Raw genomic sequence first — 18,929 nt, forward strand, 5'->3', positions numbered from 1 at the left:
TACTACACAATCTGAATAATGTCAATTTAGCTAATATTAGCACAATTCCCTGCTGGAACAAACAGCATAGACCAGCGTAATTCCCATGCTGGTTTATGCTGGTCTATGCTGGTATATGCTGGTTTGGTGCTGGTCTATGCTGGTATATGCTGGTTTGGTGCTGGTTTAGCTGGTGGGCCAGCAAGACCATGCTGGTCAACCAGCCTGGTCTTGCTGGTGGTGCTGGTCAACCAGCATGGTCTTGCTGGTGATGCTGGTCTACCAGCATGGTCTTGCTGGTGATGCTGGTCTACCAGCATGGTCTTGCTGGTGATGCTGGTCTACTGGTCTTGCTGGTGATACTGGTCAACCAGCATGGTCTTGCTGGTGATGCTGGTCTACCAGCATGGTCTTGCTGGTGATGCTGGTCTACTGGTCTTGCTGGTGATGCTGGTCTACCAGCCTGGTCTTGCTGGTGATGCTGGTCTACCAGCCTGGTCTTGCTGGTGATGCTGGTCTACTGGTCTTGCTGGTGATGCTGGTCAACCAGCATGGTCTTGCTGGTGATGCTGGTCTACCAGCATGGTCTTGCTGGTGATGCTGGTCTACTGGTCTTGCTGGTGATACTGGTCAACCAGCATGGTCTTGCTGGTGATGCTGGTCTACCAGCATGGTCTTGCTGGTGATGCTGGTCTATTGGTCTTGCTGGTGATGCTGGTCTACTGGTCTTGCTGGTGATGCTGGTCTACCAGCATGGTCTTGCTGGTGATGCTGGTCTACCAGCCTGGTCTTGCTGGTGATGCTGGTCTACCAGCATGGTCTTGCTGGTGATGCTGGTCTACCAGCATGGTATTGCTGGTGATGCTGGTCTACCAGCATGGTATTGCTGGTGATGCTGGTCTACCAGCCTGGTCTTGCTGGTGATGCTGGTCACCAGCATCCCACCAGCATCCCACGCTGGTCACCAGCATACCAGCACCAAAACACAACATATGCTGGTCTTGCTGGTATGACCAGCTTGCTGGTCTATGCTGGTTTTTCCAGCAGGGTTTATAATTATTCATTCTTTCTGGACAAATTACTGTTTGAATTGCGAACGTAGCCGCTCGATGAAGGCTTTAAGACCTTGAAGAATCCTCTCCCGGCTGGTCGCTCCTGCTTCACAGCGAGCAAGACTCTGTGATCCCCTTCTCCGTCCACGTTTTGATTTCAGCAAGTCTTGGTTAATGCAAACAACGTGATTACTGATCATGAGCCCAACATCCAGCAAGCCAAGAAAACAGGTTGTGCAGCTCTGACTCAGACACAAAAATGGCGGCGATAAAACACTGTGACCTCACATGGAACCTATGGATTGTCGTATTGGCATAGCAACCAGTAATGATTAAAGTTTAATGAACACATTTGACTAGCTTGGTCAGGGGTCACCAAGTTCAGTCCTGGAGGGCTCTCATAGTTGAGGTATACCTATGATGAAAAATACAGGCCTCTCTCATCTTTTTAAGTGGGAGAACTGACTAAATACTTTTTGCCCCACTGTATATATATATATATATATATATATATATATATTATACTATTTATTATTTTAGAATGTATTTATTAGTTTTTCATATTTGTATATTATTATGTTTTAATTAAAATTTTAAATGTATTATATTTCTATTTTTATATTGTTGCAATTTCTAACAATAATAGTATTATGTAGTTAGGTATTTTATTATATTTTTAGTCATATTGTTATATTTCAAGTTTTATTGTATTTTAGTCGAGGTCTTCACTGTGGCTATGTCTCTGGGGGTCATCTGGGTGTCCTGGTCTCCGCTGACGATCAGGGCTGTAGACATCATCTCTTGGTGCTGATCCACCATCTGATCGAATACGGACTGAGAAACAGAATAAGAAAGAAACAGACAAATATTAGCGTAGATGCCATTCTTCTTATGATGTATCGAGAACATTGTGTGTTATGGGGAGTGTTCCCGGTTCCAGTTGATCTAATTAATGCAGCCTAACAATCCTTTGACGGATTTGAATAATATCCAGGACCCGTACGGTCAGCACTGGAGCTCCTCAGGGTTGTGTTCTCTCCCCACTGCTCTTCTCCCTCTACACCAACGACTGCACATCTAAAGACCCCTCCGTCAAGCTCTGGAAGTTTGTAGACAACACCACACTTATCGGCCTCATTCAGGATGGTGACGAGTCTGCTTACAGACAGGAGGTTAAAGTGGAAATGAAGCAGTCAGTCAAGTTCACATTATTTAGGAAAATAACTTCCATTTTAATAAAAAAGTATATAACAAACATGATTAATGAAACCATTTTAAAGAAAAAAACAATGTTTTAAAAAGTTGGCACGGGGGCAACAAAGGGCTGAAAAAGCAAGACATTTTGAAAAGATTCAGCTGGGAGAACATCTAGCAATTAATTAAGTTAATTGACATCAGGTCTGTAACATGATTAGCTATAAAAGGCATGTCTTAGAGAGGCAGAGTCTCTCAGAAGTAAAGATGGGCAGAGGTGTGTAAAAAGTTTGTGGAATACTTTAAAAACCTAAAGAGGAGGGAGACCTTCCAGCATGTTATCAGTGTTCAGTTCAAAAGCCAGTATCTCCGGCTGAGTGGTTGTCTTTGGGTTGTATTGATCTATTTTTGTCAGTCCTCTGTCATGTGTTCCCACCTCTTGTGTCCTTATTTGGTCATGTTCCTGTCCTTGTTAAGTATGCTTATCAGTTTATTTAGTTCAGCTGCCTAATTATGTCTAATTATCGTGTGTATTTAGTTCCTGCCTGTTTAGTTAGATTTTGTCTCTACTCGTTACTCCCCGGTCTTCCTGTGTGTCCCAGCCTTGCCTTGTCTTGCCCTGTCTGTTTTGGATTTATTAAAGACTGTATTTTGAGTTCTCATCGTTCTTTCCTGCCGTGTGCATCGTGACAATTAGGCTATTATAATTTTATAACTCATAATTGAGTACATTATTTTTCATTTTAAGCTGAAACAGCCTGTGCTGTGGTTTTGCTGTAAATGTATAAAGCAAATTGCTTTGTCAGAATGGGGGCATTTTAGCCCAAATTAAATTTGTTAATCTAATAACATGAAAACTATGGATATTTTTCATACTTGATTTATAGTTTGCCATTGCCGTTGAAACGATGATAACTATTCTGGACACATTTCAGTTTTGTTTCACAAAAAAAAAAAAAAAAAAAACTCCACCCTAAGTTGCGAAGACGCACCTTAACTGAGAATCGCTGACCGAAATAGTCCACCTGATAATCGCTGAATTCGCAGGCCTCATACATGTCATGACTAACAATTAATTCATAAACATAAACACGATAAACAATACTTAACTTTTTTTTTTCTTCTTATTTTTTCCCAAATGCTTACATCCTTTGGTATTTTTAATGTTTTTTTTTCTTTCTTTTTTTTTTTTTTTTTTTTTTTAACTTTTAAAGATTTGCTCATTTCACACACATTGAATCTTTCTGGGTTTTCAGGAAATACCAGATTAGCTACCTGAAACAAACACCAGAGAGATCTCTCTTCCCATACAGTGTTTGCGAGATTCATGTGCACACTGCCCCTGGCAGATCCGCTCTCTTTCGTTTTCATTTCCCGGAAGGATTCTTAATATTGCAGCGACTCGCATAAGAAAAGACAAACTCTGCTGTGCGAGACTGCGACTTTACGCGACACCGCATGCTGTATTCGTTGTATATATCGATCAGCTTGATAGATTAAGGTTGATACAGTAATCAGGTATTAATATTGTAGCGAATATTTATGTGCTTGTGAAGTCTTGAAGGTTACAGAACATGAGTGACGCCTCCTCACCGCCACCTTTGATAAAGGTAAGATCCATGATAGACGCACAGCACTCACTCACTTCCAAATAATAGTAGAGAAAATAAAATGACTTTGGTCAGTGCTTTTATTAGTGCCACAAAACGAAGACACACTTATCACATGAAAATCACCTCAAACTGCTCACTTAAGCAAATATTATATTCAACTAACTTTTTTTTTGTTATTTTGTAAACCCTCTCAAATGTCATAATAAAAAGTTAAATATTAATGTAGATTTTTTTATGCAAATATACCTTATTAACATTTTAGCCAACAGTGCAAAACTGAAAATAAAAACTGGTGTGTGTCTCAAATTTACTTTCACTTTTGTTGTGTGTATTGTGTATTGAGATCTTAGTTTGTTTTCATACTGCAAGAGTCGATTGTCTAGTTTCTGTACTTTCTGATTCATTCATATAAATGCTTTATTATACATCACTGAAAACATGGATTTTGGATTTATTTGATTTTTATTGAAGTAAATGTTTCTTTCTGCTTTCGCTTCCAAGCTTCAGCAGAGTTGTAATGGGAACAAACCCCCAGTTTGCTCTCCGGTTCTGCGGGACCCTCAAAATGAACCTCCCTTCGGTTACGACACGGTGCCTGATGAACTCTGCAAGCTACCTGGAAGACTACGTATGTTCCCACATAAAATATTATATTTACATGAATAGCTCATAGGTCATAACAACAAAGTGTATTAAAGAACAAATGTACTCAACATTATACCCTTTCAAACATGACTTCTTCTACAGAACACAAAATATGTTTAACAGAGATACAATGCTACACTTTTCCACATTGTGACCAGCGGCTACAAGGCTTCAAATGACAAATAGCACCATGACAGTAGCATAAAGCAATTCTCTTCATATATTTACGTATAAGTCTTCTTATAGTCCAAAGCCATATAAAGTTTTGTGAGAGGAATAGACAGAAATGATTCAGTCAAAACCTACAACACTTGCAAATATTCAAACCTAATGCCTGCATTACATCACATCAGTTTTGAATATGCGCAAATGCACATACGAAAGCGATGATGTTCACCAAATTATATCCTAATTTTTGTTCTGTCCCCCACGCAAAGCATTTACATGCTTGGATGGTGTTTGTATGTCTTTTATGGAGATTCATAGCCACTTCCATTGCAGCTTCATCATTCCCATAAAATAAAGAAATTCATAGAGATTTGGAATGGCATGAACTAACACTGAATTTTATGGTTGTAATGTAAGGAATCAATCCATCTTTGTGGAATAAGGAGGACGTGAATCTCTGGCTGCGCTGGGCTCAGAGGGAATATTCTCTGCGGCGTGCGGACCACCAAAAATTTGAGATGAACGGAAAGGCACTCTGTCTTCTAACCAAAGAGGACTTCCGTCTTCGCTGTCCCAGCTCTGGTGTGTGATCTGAAATGAATTGTAGTTATCAGTTTTGTTCATAGCTTTCATGATAACTGTGCACTGTGAATGGGAACTGCTGTGAACAGGTGATGTTCTGTATGAACTCCTTCAACATGTGAAGCAGCAGAGGAGATGTGCGATCTTCAGTCCGCTGTCCAGCTCCAACACACATTCACAACAGACGCCCGACTCGCACAGGACGACAGGTGATCTAGTTGTTTGTAATAAACTATTATTCATAAAATAGGGAGCGTTCGGCTAAAGTCTTAAAGGCAATCAAATTCATCCATTTTAAAAGGTAATGCATGTATTATTTGATCGCTTGCATATTTTTATACAATTATTTGTTTGGTTATTTAGGTTTAAATTTACAGAATTTTAGAGCCTTTTCAAGTTAAAAGCTGAGAGGACTCTTCCTTGTTCAGGCTGTTCTTGTGTAATATTCTATTATGGGCATTTTGATAAATGTCTGACTTCCTATTTGAACAGTTGCCAGAGAATAAATGAAATGGCTCACCGTTGAAGGAACTGAGCTAGTGTTTGCTCTAACATGCTGTGGAGTCCTTGTAAAAGGAAATATTTTGCATATCATACTTACTGAACATTTTATATCAGTATTTTATAGCAAGTCCTTTATTACTGATACTGATGGGAAGCACACTGATCTGCTTCATGAGGTTAAATAACACCCATTTCTTTATTCAGGAGGGAATTTCCTGGTTGTAAAGCAGCTAGAGCTGTTGCCAATAGGTGTGGCTAAATTAGACCTACCTCCATTCAAACAATAGTACACAATACATTTCTTTCATATTTGCCCTTTTCCATGTAATGTTATAAATAAAATGAATTGTTTTGCAATTAATAAATAGCATTTGATAAGTTGTCTTGCAGATCCTTACGTTGCCTCTAACAGAAATGTTCCTGTTTGTCCAGTAAATACAAACTCCTGGGTGTTAACAGCTGGATGCAGCACAGATCAGAGCCAGGAGAAGAAACCTCTGTCTTCTGACCCTGAGCATTCACATGGCATGCACAGAGGTCAGTGTTTAAACCATCTTTATTGACCCCAGAAAGTCATGAAATCAAAGGCCTGGGGATAGATCTCACCCAAACTTGCTGAAAATGTATAAACTCTCAGGCCAGCGAAGATATAGATGAGATTGTTTTTCATCAGAACAGATTTGGAGAAATGTAGCATTATGTCACTTGCTCAGCAATGGATGCTCTGCAGTGAATGGGTGGGCCCCTAGAGGACCCTGGCTTCCTGACTAATACAAGATTTTGACACGGGAATTTAAAAACTTCACTTTCTCCTTTTATTTCATATTTTGCAGAGATTTCACATCATTCTCCCAAGGAAAAAAATCAACAGACATCTCCAGACAAAACCAGACAACCAGTAAATGTTTACTGTACAGATGAGCCTCTCAACCTGTCCAATAAACCCAAAAAACCTGCAAACACCACACAAACCTCTGAGGCCAATGGAAAGATTGCAGGTGCTCAAGCATGTTGCTTCATACACTGTAAACTGGCATTAATATAAAAAAAAATGATATCAGACATTGTTCAAATTTGCTGTATGTCAAAAATCATAGAGATTACTATTCCATCTTTTCATTAGACTGCAAACTCTTATGGGACTATGTGTACCAGCTGCTGTCGGACAGCAGGTATGAGGCCTTCATACGCTGGGAGGATCCAGATGCCATGATCTTCAGAGTGGTGGATCCCAACGGACTGGCACGACTCTGGGGCAACCACAAAGTACTACAGCAGACAAGACCAGCTCACTTGTTCATTGCTTTAAGTGGGATCGATAATAATTGGGTTTATTTGTTTGTTATTGCAGAACAGGGCCAATATGACCTATGAGAAAATGTCCAGAGCATTACGTCATTACTACAAGCTCAACATTATCAAGAAAGAGACAGGCCAGAGGCTGCTCTTCCGGTGAGTGGAAACACTTGAAAAGCAATTAATGCACATTTGTATTTTTGTACTCAAATGTAGTAGTCAGGTGACATGGGCTTTTCAGTCATTGGTTTTAATGGTGATGCCAATATGATTCCTATATAATTCCATTTAATGATGGTAAGTGAGCGGTACCTGTTGTTTTTTTTTTTTTTTTAAAGTGCACTTAATCACAAAAAAGTGCATTTTTAGTGTACTTCAAATTTTAAAAGAATATTTTCAAAAAACTGTTCTTGCAGAAAATATATTTACGGTAATCAAATAAAAACATTGGAGAATAGGAGAACACAACGTAGACAGAACAAAGAGACTGAGGAAAGGCAGGGCTGTAAGTGTCACAGTCATGGACTTTTGTTTGTGTTTTCTCTCCCCATGTGCTCGGTGACTTAGTTTCTGTCTCTCGTTAATTGTGTCATTATGTTCAGGTGTGTCTAGTCATTATCCTCATTTACGCTCCCCATATAAATTGCATTCAGTTCAGTGTCTCTTCGTCCAGTCTCATCGATGTATACGTGTGTTTGCTACCCTCCTGTGTCAGACTGCTTCTATGTGGATTATTAAAGACTGTTTACTGTTATTCCTCATCTTAGTGTGTTACTCCTGCACCACACCGTGACAATAAGTACTAAACCAAACGAGGGACTAAGTAAAGTAAAGTAACAAGACACAGGTGAACAGAATGGCATAATCAGGAAACAGGAAAACTAGGTCAAATGATAAAGGCAAACTGAAAACACAAAAAGCAGACTATGAGACTAAAACAGACACAAAAAAACACACACACGAAATGTGACAATAATGTCAAACGCTTTACTTTAAAGTACTTTAAATCATTATGTTTTAATATTTTTTTCTTTTGCTTTAACATCCTGAAATACATGTAAAATACTTTATATTACAATTTTAACTAGTGTTTTCTATATTACTATTAAAAGTAATATAATGTAAATATGCTAAATTGCAACTTCATCATTACAAATGTGTAATTACAAATATATATTAATATACCATGAATATTGGATTTCAAAGACAATATAATTATGAAATTACATATAAAGATGTACTTTAGTCCTATACTTCAATCAAAACACTCTAAAGTTCAGCTAAATGCATTTAATATAAATTTCAGTTCACACTTTCCACATTTAAAATATTCATAAATATGTTTATGTATATTATTTCTGTATTATATTGAATTGAATTCAAATTCAGTTAAAACCTATTTTAGACAAGATTTATTCACTAACATATTTGAAAACAGAAATTCTTTATCACTGAAAAGGAGTCAGTAGATTTTTGAACTCACACAAGGGGGAGCTAAAACTGTAAAAATGAAAAATATTCTGGCTTGGCCCATATATTGTTCAGTCACACTTGATCTTGTGTTTTCAAACACTGCCTCTGTGCTGCAGGTTTCTGAAGACCCCTGAGGAAATCATGCAAGGCAGGTCAGACCGCACAGAACCGTCAGAGTCTCCTGACAGTCCTGCATCTCCTGACTACAGAGAAGACGCTCTGGAAGTATCTCCTGTGTCGACTCCTACTACCATGAGCCCCAGCTCTGATCACAACTTCAGCATATCACCAATCCCATAACATTCACTCCCACCTTCTGATCCAGGATCGGCCTTAGCAATGAATTATCCTGATTTTTTAGAATGGGAAACCCAGAGCTGATCTTCTGTCAGAGTGAACGTCCAATGCAGCACGATGTGAAATACCATCAGCAGCACCAGAGATGGCTGATATCCCGTAGACGTTCCACAGGACTCAGTGACATTTTAGGAGACGCTCAGACCACATGGTTTTGGCTCAGGGTAGCAGCGTGCAGTTGTTTGCTGTTAGTATGTGTTAAAAGCTAAGCGACACTAATTTCTCAACACAACAATTCTGATTGATTCTCATAGTTGATTATTCGAGTTGATATGAAATTTTCTCTCAGGTTGTAAAACTGTGCAATGTAATTTTTTTTTTACAGATTTGTGAACTTCACTGCATTACTAAATGGAATTACATTGTTGATTTATGCCATTAATCAAATATCATTGATAATCTACTGAATGAAATCTGTGAATTCATTAATGAACTATTAACTGTATAAAGGGAGTTGATAAATAAGATGCTCATCAACTTTTTTAGGTTGAAATGTATGGATTTTATATTTGATTAAATCTTATTCAACCATTTCTTTCAATGCTTTTTGCAGTTTTCTTACAGTAAATATTCCTGTATGACAAATAATTGTTAAGTACAAATATTTCATTTTATCTAATAAAATCTAGATGAATAATAATTGATCAAATATTGATGAATGGGTCAATACAATGAAATACCATGGACACAGGACCCACTTTGAGGCGTCATCAAATTTCAAAATGATTAAAATTATTTAAAATACTTTAAGACAAAACAACTAACAATTAGTATATTTCTTATTTTAATTTACCTCCTCTGTTTCTTTCTTTCTTTCTTTTTTTTTTTTTTTAAGAACCAGGGTTCCCACTTTCTTGTAAAACCTATATTTAAGTTTATAAAAGTTTGATTCCCAGACCTAGAAAAGTCATTTAAATGAAGAAGAAGAAAAAAAATCTATATTATCAATAAGCTTTATTTATATCAACATAGAACAGATTTTTCTGGTTATGTCAAGCTGTAAAATATTTTATTGGCCTTAATCCTCATCCAGTAAATCATGATCAACTGGAAAAGTCATGGGACCTGTGAATATTGCCGTGACCAATGGTGCCTTTGAGTCCAAACTGTTGAGAATCACCTTAATGTGGGAAGTGACATCACTGGCTTATTACTTACAGTAAATCAACTATGTGAATGGTAGGTACATTTAAAATGATTTGGTTTTAGAAGAGGAAGCTGATAACTTTTAGTTTCAGGTTTAGTGATTCATAGCTCTTCTAGGTTCAGTTCTTCCTGTTGGTGTGTGTGCTTGAAATCTATGATGGGTTTAGCTAATCTCTATGGTAATCTAGTCATGACTGTGCTCATTTTAAGACATTTACTAAATGTCAAGCACATGACTGCTCTAAGGACAACAATAATACATTTACCTCTGATGGCCTCAAAGTGCGTCGACACAAATATAATAAGCCTACTTTAGACATCATGAAGTGAGGAATTGATTTGAGAATCGGATCTCCTCAGTGGCTTCACATCATTCACAGTGTCCCAGAGGGAAAGGAGGGACTTCTGTGGTTTTTGATTTAACAACACCGTGACTGTCTGTTTTAATATGAGGTGCTGATGCTTCACATCCAAAGTCAGTTCGAGCGTTGAAGAACTCGTACCATCTGAGATTATTCTAGTCATGTCATCACCGTTATGCGTTCTGTCTAAACATGACAACCTCTCCGTGTCTTTCTGTGGTTCTGGCTTTCTAGCTACATACCAGCTCGGTGCTGCGCAGAGTCTTTTGGATAACGCGGCCTGGATCCTGCAAGGAGCTCCGAGGGTCTATGGCGCGTCTGCTGGTTCCCTCGTCGCTGCAGCGGTCGTCTGTGGCTCCAATCTAGGTATGAGATCTTGCTATTCATAACTTTCATTGACTGACTAGGACTTAGTATTTTACTTACTGTAAAGGTTGTAGGTTTAAAACCCACCTCAACAGGACCAGATTGGTACTGGCTTTACAGTTTTTTTCAACTGCTTACACACAAAATCTTTACTTGTCACACACTTTCTGAAACACCAGAACCACACACCAAATCTGCAAAACCATACACTAATTCTCAGCCTTTGACTCACAAAACACAACACAAAAATCTAACAGGAATTATCAAAAACAACCAATCAAATGGCACACTAATTCATCAGTGCCGCACACTAACTCCTCACATATGCAAACACTTATCGCTTTACTGAACACCATTCAATCATGGCTTTAGAATAGTCCTATAAATACACATCTACAGATGGTTGATGTGTTTCTTTTCTTTCATACCGTGTAATACTGTATTCACAACCACAAATGCACTGTAAAACCCGATAAGTTAAGAATACTCAAAATATTTGAGTAAACAAACTCAATTTTTTTTTTTAAGTTAGTAGAGCTTAAAATTTTTATGACAAGTGGTCATACAAATTATATACAACTTGCTTCCATAAACAGCACATTCATTCAGATCTTTATAGTTAAGTGCTAGTTTGCAACAGCACACTGACACGCTAATGTAGTTATCTAAAAGACTCATAGTCAAACAACATGCAGTATATACAGTATAGTCTTTAAATTTTGTTAGCCACCCTCAACCTAACCACAAGCTCTACTCTTCACCACAACGGTAACATTACAAAACCAACATAACAGAAATCTATGTAAATCTTAACATAACACAACATTTAAGTACTAACTTGTGTCTCTCTATGTTAATCTTGTGCAAAAACACACAAAATAACACTTCATTTCTGCATTTATTTTCCTTGTTGTCTGATGCAAAGCATGCTGGGAACTAGAAAACGCAATCATTTTAAGTTCACCTTACTACAACAACATTTTGAGTTTACAGAACTTATTTCAATTAAGTCTAATGAACTTTCATTATTATTTGAGTGCAATTAACTCATTTCATTTCATTCATTTCACTGTTCGGTTTTACAGTGTGCTTACCGTAAAAAAAAAAGTTTGGTTTCAATCTTGCTTTCGTGTTTACCGTGAATTTTTCAACATCTCTCTGCCGATTACTTTCAAACTTGTACAGAAATGTACATAGGAGCTCATGAAAGAAGAGCTTTAGGTTTTGAATAACTGTGTATACATCCAAAAATATACTATTATGGCAAAGGTGTTTGCAATGTAAGACAACCTTTTGTGATATTTTGAACGCAGTGCTTCATTTTGCGAGAGATGTGAGGCATTTTGTATTTTGTGTGTGCAATTCTTGGATTTGTGTGAAAAGTTTTGGGAAAAACAAAAAGAGGCAGTGTTTTGAAAATGTGTGTAAGCAGTGTAATGTGCTGTAAGTCACTTGGATAAAAGAAGTCAGCAGTCATTAAATCCACCCTTTGTTCTCATAGGACGCATTCGAGACCATCTTTTGGAGTTTGCGCGATTTACCAAACAGCATCCGCTCGGTCTTCTCAGTCCCACGGTGGATATTTTCCGGTGGCTGGAGGTCACACTGCAGCGCTGTCTACCTGATAACGCACACACTCTCGCCAGAGGCCGTCTGCACATCTCCATGACTCGCATCTCTGATGGAAAAAATGTCATTGTGTCAGAATTTAATTCCAGCGATGAACTTATTAATGTAAGCATTATGATTTTTTAAATGTTCATTCAGAGTAACATTTTATACAGTAACAAAGCAGCATTTGCAATCCATTATAGTTAATTCATAGTTTATAAACTGCCTCTACATTGTTAATATATTACCGGTAATAGGTTATGTACAAACAGTTATCTACAAATGATTATCGTTTAATTAGCTGCAAAGAGTCAGATGTTTTATTACCCTTTGTTAACAACTTGTTACCAAACTGATGTGCAGCATTTAACCCAGTAGAAAATGAGTTGTTAATGATTCATTAGAAGTAAATAGTGCTCACTTTAGATTAGGTCATAGAAAATACTAAAATAAACACAATAACCTACATTGTAAAAAGTGAAAGTTGACTTAACTTAATAATTTTAAGGCAATGGGTTTCCTCAATTTTTTTAAGTACATAATAATTAAAAAAAAAAAGTTAAGTGAACTTGACAATTCAATTAACTTATTTTTTTAATTATCATTTACTTAAAAATGTTAAGGCAACGGGTTTCCTCAATTTTTTTTTAAGTTAAGTCAACATCACTTTTTACAGTGTAGGATGTTCATTTTTAAACAACAAGAAGATAAACTTCATTAGTTTGAATTAAAAGGCATCAAAACTCTAGAAAGCGGAATCAAGATATTGCACATCCCATAGTAATATCAGGTTTTCTTAAAAAATTCTGAACACATGCAGTCCTTCTTTTCAAGAAAGAGGAAGAGCTGAATAAAATTCATCACTTGGGCTTATTTGTTGATGACTAAATTGTGTTCTCTCTATAACTTTGTAATACAGGTCAAACTCTGTTTTTCTTTCTCTTTCACTTTTTCTTTAAATGGCTTTTTTTTCTGTCCACTACAAGGCACTTTTGTGTAGTTGTTTTGTCCCTGTATATTCTGGCGTGATCCCACCGCAGTATAAAGGTGAGGTGAGTAAAAGTGCCTAAACACTACAGAAATACACTAAACCAACAGACAGCCTAGAATAAGCTATAAATGCAACACCACTGTATATTCCCAGCACTATATGGATGGAGGTTTCACAAACATCCAGCCCATCGAGGATTCCTCTCCCACCCTCACCATCTCGCCGTTTGCTGGAAACACGGACATCTGTCCGTCCGATACCTCCACCATCCTGTGCGATGCCATCATCCAGCAGCTCTCCTTCCAGTGCTCCGTCATCAACTTCATCAGGCTGGTAGATGCCTTGTTTCCTCGGGACTGGAGGGTGAGATCTGTAACACAGGCACTTCTATGGTGCTTTTTTCTTTTCGGAGTGTAAACAACTCTGAACACCTGGAAGAGACAAAGAGCTTGAACATTGTGTAACTTTTTTTGGCTCATTAAAAAAATGAAATGATTTCTGTCATTATTAACTGTATATATTGTTGATTGTCAGATTTTGAAGAGGGCTTTCTACAGTGGATACCAAGATACCGTATACTTTCTGCAGCAGAGCAGTGAGTTTTTATCAGATTTGTATTACTATCATTATTATTCATTTACATTTAAAGTATGTGTACACTTACTTTTTTGCATTTGGTAAGAGTGATACATACAATGTCAGCGTTTGGAGGACCAAAACATACTGTAAACCCTTTCATGTAAACAATTGTAGAGATGCACAAATGCTTGTGAGTCTTTTGCCCTTTTTGATTGGAAATGTTCAGACGCACCAATCTTAAAAAAAGCTCAAATAACTCCATGAAATTGAACAGAGGATTTCTAAAGTTGTACATATGTAAAGGGTTTACATTTTAGAAGCTGTTCGTACATTGATATTATACACATGTAAACAAAATAAAAAGTATGTGCTAGAACTAATTTATATATATATATATATATGTGTGTGTGTGTGTGTGTGTATATATATATATATATACAAAAACACTACCATTCCAAAATGTTGGGGTCAGTAAGATTTTCATTCACTCATTCATTTGTTGGTTGGTTGGAAAGAAATTAAGTACTTTTGTTAGGCACAGATGCAGTAAATTAATCAATTTTTTTTTTTTATTTAAAAAAATGCTGTTCTTTTGAACTTATTTATCTGAGAATTTCTCCAAAATGTATAAATGTACAAAAAAGCAGTGCAACTGTTTTTAACACTGATAATAAATGTTTGTTGAGCAGCAATTCAGCATATTAGAATGATTTCTGAAGGATCATGTGACAATGATGCTGAAAATTCAGCTTTGATCACAGAAATAAATCACATTTTACAAAATATAATCAAATAGGGTTAGAGTTACTTTAAATTGTTGTAATATTTCACTATATTACTGTGTTTTTCATCAAAGAAATGCAGTCTTGGTGAGCATATAAGACTCCTTTAAAAAACATCAAAAATTCTTTCCAACCCCAAACTTTTGAACAGTATGGTACCTACAGTATGAACGCTACTGACATCACATTGTTTAGAAAAATATAAAGTATTATAATATGAGAGACCTTTCTGAATGTAAATGTAAAAGTTGGACAGGCAGTTTTTGTCTGTTGCTATATTGTGTATTGTAGCCCAGTTTGAATGCTGTATTATCCAGTAGTAAGTTTTTAGTTCTGTCTGCTTGTCATTAACGCTATCTCTCATACCTTGACAGACGCACTGCCGCTGTATCCTCAACGGAGAAAGGAGTCTGATGCGTCTGATGATTCGTTGAGCTCAGACCACTGGATTCTGACACAGACTGATCGTGCAGAGGAAGAGGAATCCCATCAAAACGGCCCTGAACAACCTGCAGTCAATGGGGTTTGTTCATCCGCGAGTCCATCCCATCAAGAGCCGACAGTACCTAAGAACTCACCAGTAGAGGTCCAGGAAGGTACTGTAGAGTCCTGTTTCCATTTCTGATAGTGGAGGATTCGATACAGACGTGAAACAGTCTCCTATTCTCTGTTTTAGTGCTGCTGTGTAATATCGTGGGACAGCTGGAGATTGTGAGTAATTCGAATGTCGCTTTACCTCAACGGACGCTCTCATACCTGCTCTTACTGTTCACACTGCCAATCTGGAGTGCCACGACCTTATGGGACAGGTACTGATCTAATTATAGTTTATTTCGGAAAATGTGACCCTGGACCACAAAACCAGGCATAAGTGTAAATTTTTCAAAATTGAGATTTATACAACATCTGAAAGCTGAATACATAAGCTTTCCATTGATGTATGGTTTGTTATGATATGACAATATTTGGCAAGCCATAGCTTTCAAATTCTTCAAATTTAAAATGTCACTACTTCATTTAAACAATTAACGTGTGGTGCGTGAACCGATCATCTCTTCATTTGTAGTTATATCACAAAATAAACATGAATGAACATCAGAAGGTGTTAAAAGACACATTTCTGAAATGTATCATGTCTCATGTAATCGCTCAGTGAGTGTTTTTTTATATCACGGAGGACGTCGATGAAACAGCTCGTAAACAATATGTCACATAACGTTGGTTTACCTCAGGAACTCCATTCAATGTGCATCAACTTGTTGGTTAACGCTATATAGATGGTAATAAGTACATGTACAAATTTACATATTTGTTTTATTTTTACTTAACCTGTTGTCTTCACTATTTAATGTGAATATTACAGCCACCATTTAACAATTAATTGGGTAACACTTTATTTTAAGGACCAATTCTGGTAACACTTTATTTTAAGGTGTCCTTGTCACACGTTACATGTACTCACTATTATAATAACAATAAATTATGCATAACTACATGCAAGTAACCCAAAGTCAAACCCTAATCCTAACCCTAACCATATAGTAAGTACATTACTTTGTACTTAAATGTATAATTACACTGTAACAAGGACACCTTAACATAAAGTGTAAACCAAATTCTCACTATTAACTAGTAGCTTATTAGCATGCATATTACCAACATATTGGCTGTTTATTACTTATTAGGCAAATATTATTGGCTTATTCTGCATGACCATATTTAAGATCCCTTAATCCTATCTCATACCTATTAATTAATTATACCTTGCTGACTATTAATAAGCAGCAAATTAGGAGTTTATTGAGGAAAAAAAAAAAACTTAGTTAATAGTAAAATGTGTTTCATTTTCTAAAGTGTAACCATGAATTGGAGTAGTAAAATAATTATATCCTAATTATAAAAAAAGACTTATGTGCAATGTGTATGTTTATACAACTCCATTGTTTGAGTATTTATTATTAGATCAATTAAGTTTAATCAGTTAATTAAATAGATTAATTCAACAATTATTTAATAAACATTGGTTTCAGTATGAATTCCATTTTGATACATCACGAGTTTCCTTTAAATGCATAAAAATGAAAATGAAAAGATAAATAAGAATAATACGCAGAGCCTAAAACAGGGGTGGCTGCAAACAGTAACATCTGTAAAAATGTTAACAACATTGTTTTTAAAGGGTAAAATTTTTATATTGTTACGGAGTTAGAACTCTACTAAAATCCATACATTTAGATCATGACGACGACAGGTAAAACCACACTTGGCACCTCACTACCATGGTAAAAAAATAAAATAAATAATAATAATAATAATTACCAATATGGTTTCTGTGGTATCTAGAATGGCTTCATGGTATTTAGTCTATAAACACATTTATTTAGTATAAATACAAATGCACAAAACTGTTATCTTATAACAAAAATTTGGCCTGTTCATTATACTTCCTTAATACATTCAATAGGCTTACATGACTACATTAATAATATAATACAATTCTATATAAATGTAATACATAGCAGTAATGAAGGGGGCCGATTCTTTGCAAAGGGTCAATTGGCCCGCACGCTGGACTTTGGACACCCCTTTGTCACATGTATGTTCTGTTTTGGTTTAGTTTTCTGTGTTTCTGTTCTCCTGCCTTGTTTGTTTCCATGGTTTTTGATTAATTAGCTCCACGCCTGTTTCGGTTCTCCTTGATTACGTTCCCAGTGTTTATAAGCCCAATGTTTTTCTCAATTCCCAATGTCTTGCGTTGAAATTGGATTGTGGTAGTTGTCTCCTGCGTTCTCCAGTGTTTTTTCTCTTGGATTTATAATTAAAGACTCTATTTTGATTACCCCTTCTTTGTGTGCTTCATCCTAACCACACCATTACACCCTGACCTAAAAGGTTTTTATTTTAGAAGGCGGCATTCTTATGTTGTTCATAAGCACTTGTGATTTGTTGTTTTGCAGGTATCAGAAAAGGATCACTGAGGCTATGAATGTGGCATACTGGCTCTGGCATGGTATTAAGCTCTTCATGATTTTTATACTCAAAATTGTACTGTCCTCTACAAGGAAAGCCTTTGGAGATATGTAAGTACACAATAAAATTTTTTTCGGCTGTTAATTGTTAATGCTACCATTGTGGAAGGTTGAAATTCATAACTGTCTTCTGTCTTTTGCAAAGCATGCTGAGTCTGATCAGTTTCATACCTGTGCAAGTTCACGATGAGCAGCACAGACGCAGAGAGCTGTCTGAGCGACACATGGCCTCCTCTAATCTGAATGGGCACGCCTCTGCTGTTTTCCCGCCGAGTCCCTCCATGGCACAGACCCTCCCAAACCTCTACACACTCCTGTTTTCACTAGAGACAGAGAGCAAGTGGAGAAGACACAAGATAGAGGTGCAACACACATTACAGCAACACGTGGCCGATGTGAAAAGAAATTAAATACATGCGAGATGGTAATGTTACTCATCACAGAGTGAAGCTGATACTGTATATTATTCTGTGCTGCTTCAGATGGAAAGTTGAATTGTTTTAATGCAAAGTACTGAATACTAACATACAACTAGCATTGGAACAATGCTCTAGATTATTAGTGTCCTTTTCTTTGTAAAGACCAATGAAATTTGGTAATGTCTTATGAGCCCATATTTTTGCTGATGAACTAAAAGGCAACAAAAATAATTAACAGTAAGAAAAATATACAGCTGCATATAGTTTTGTGGAAAAAATGAAAATATAAATATCAAATCAGTTACGCTGTCAACTTTTCCAGTTTTAACATTTTGCTTTAGTATTATGAAAATAAAATAGCCAATTGTTTGTATTGTTTGCTGCTTAATGCAATTAATATTTTTCTGAATGTCCACCAAAAGGAATGAAAACTTTATTTTTTATTATTATTTAAACTAGCATCCATTATAATCATTAAAACTATAATGACTTGTGCCAAAGAACATATATGCATGCCTTTGCATTTATTTATTTTGAATATATAGGACACCTGTGTTGTATGGCAACAGCTGACTATTAATTAGGTGGTGAGGTGGTTAGATCACAGGACTCTTCTTTCATCAAGTTCCGACTTCAAACTCCAGGAACCAGTCGAGATCGATTAACAATGGTGCTCAATGCTGAATGTGTTTATACAGGACGCACTGAAATGTCAAGGGTGGCTAATACCATTCCAGACGTCACTGCTGCCATTCACATCCACTAACAAATGCTGCCATTA

At 36.7% G+C, this 18,929-nt stretch overlaps 2 protein-coding genes across 3 annotated transcripts; both read left to right on the forward strand.

The window, feature by feature from the left end:
- The first annotated feature begins 3,551 nt into the window (after positions 1–3,551).
- Positions 3,552–9,360, forward strand: etv7 (ETS variant transcription factor 7). 2 transcript variants are annotated; one of them, XM_058763732.1, is made up of 10 exons: positions 3,552–3,835; positions 4,340–4,466; positions 5,069–5,233; positions 5,323–5,442; positions 5,942–5,986; positions 6,170–6,274; positions 6,571–6,735; positions 6,861–7,003; positions 7,089–7,189; positions 8,623–9,360. In XM_058763732.1, exons 1-10 carry the CDS (start codon positions 3,800–3,802, stop codon positions 8,804–8,806), a joined length of 1,191 nt encoding a protein of 396 aa, XP_058619715.1. In that variant the 5' UTR covers positions 3,552–3,799; the 3' UTR covers positions 8,807–9,360. The 2 variants fall into 2 exon arrangements, with proteins under 2 accessions (XP_058619715.1, XP_058619716.1); XM_058763733.1 differs by lacking the exon at positions 5,942–5,986 and having other exon boundaries at positions 3,554–3,835.
- Positions 9,361–9,946: 586 nt separating this feature from the next.
- Positions 9,947–18,537, forward strand: pnpla1 (patatin-like phospholipase domain containing 1). Its single transcript, XM_058764286.1, has 9 exons — positions 9,947–10,737; positions 12,239–12,471; positions 13,335–13,400; positions 13,493–13,702; positions 13,874–13,934; positions 15,075–15,296; positions 15,377–15,509; positions 17,658–17,780; positions 17,884–18,537. Exons 1-9 carry the CDS (start codon positions 10,533–10,535, stop codon positions 18,137–18,139), a joined length of 1,509 nt encoding a protein of 502 aa, XP_058620269.1. The 5' UTR covers positions 9,947–10,532; the 3' UTR covers positions 18,140–18,537.
- Positions 18,538–18,929: the final 392 nt, after the last annotated feature.

The sequence above is a fragment of the Onychostoma macrolepis genome, chromosome 23 (genome assembly GCF_012432095.1).
Source record: "Onychostoma macrolepis isolate SWU-2019 chromosome 23, ASM1243209v1, whole genome shotgun sequence".
Taxonomy (NCBI): domain Eukaryota; kingdom Metazoa; phylum Chordata; class Actinopteri; order Cypriniformes; family Cyprinidae; genus Onychostoma; species Onychostoma macrolepis.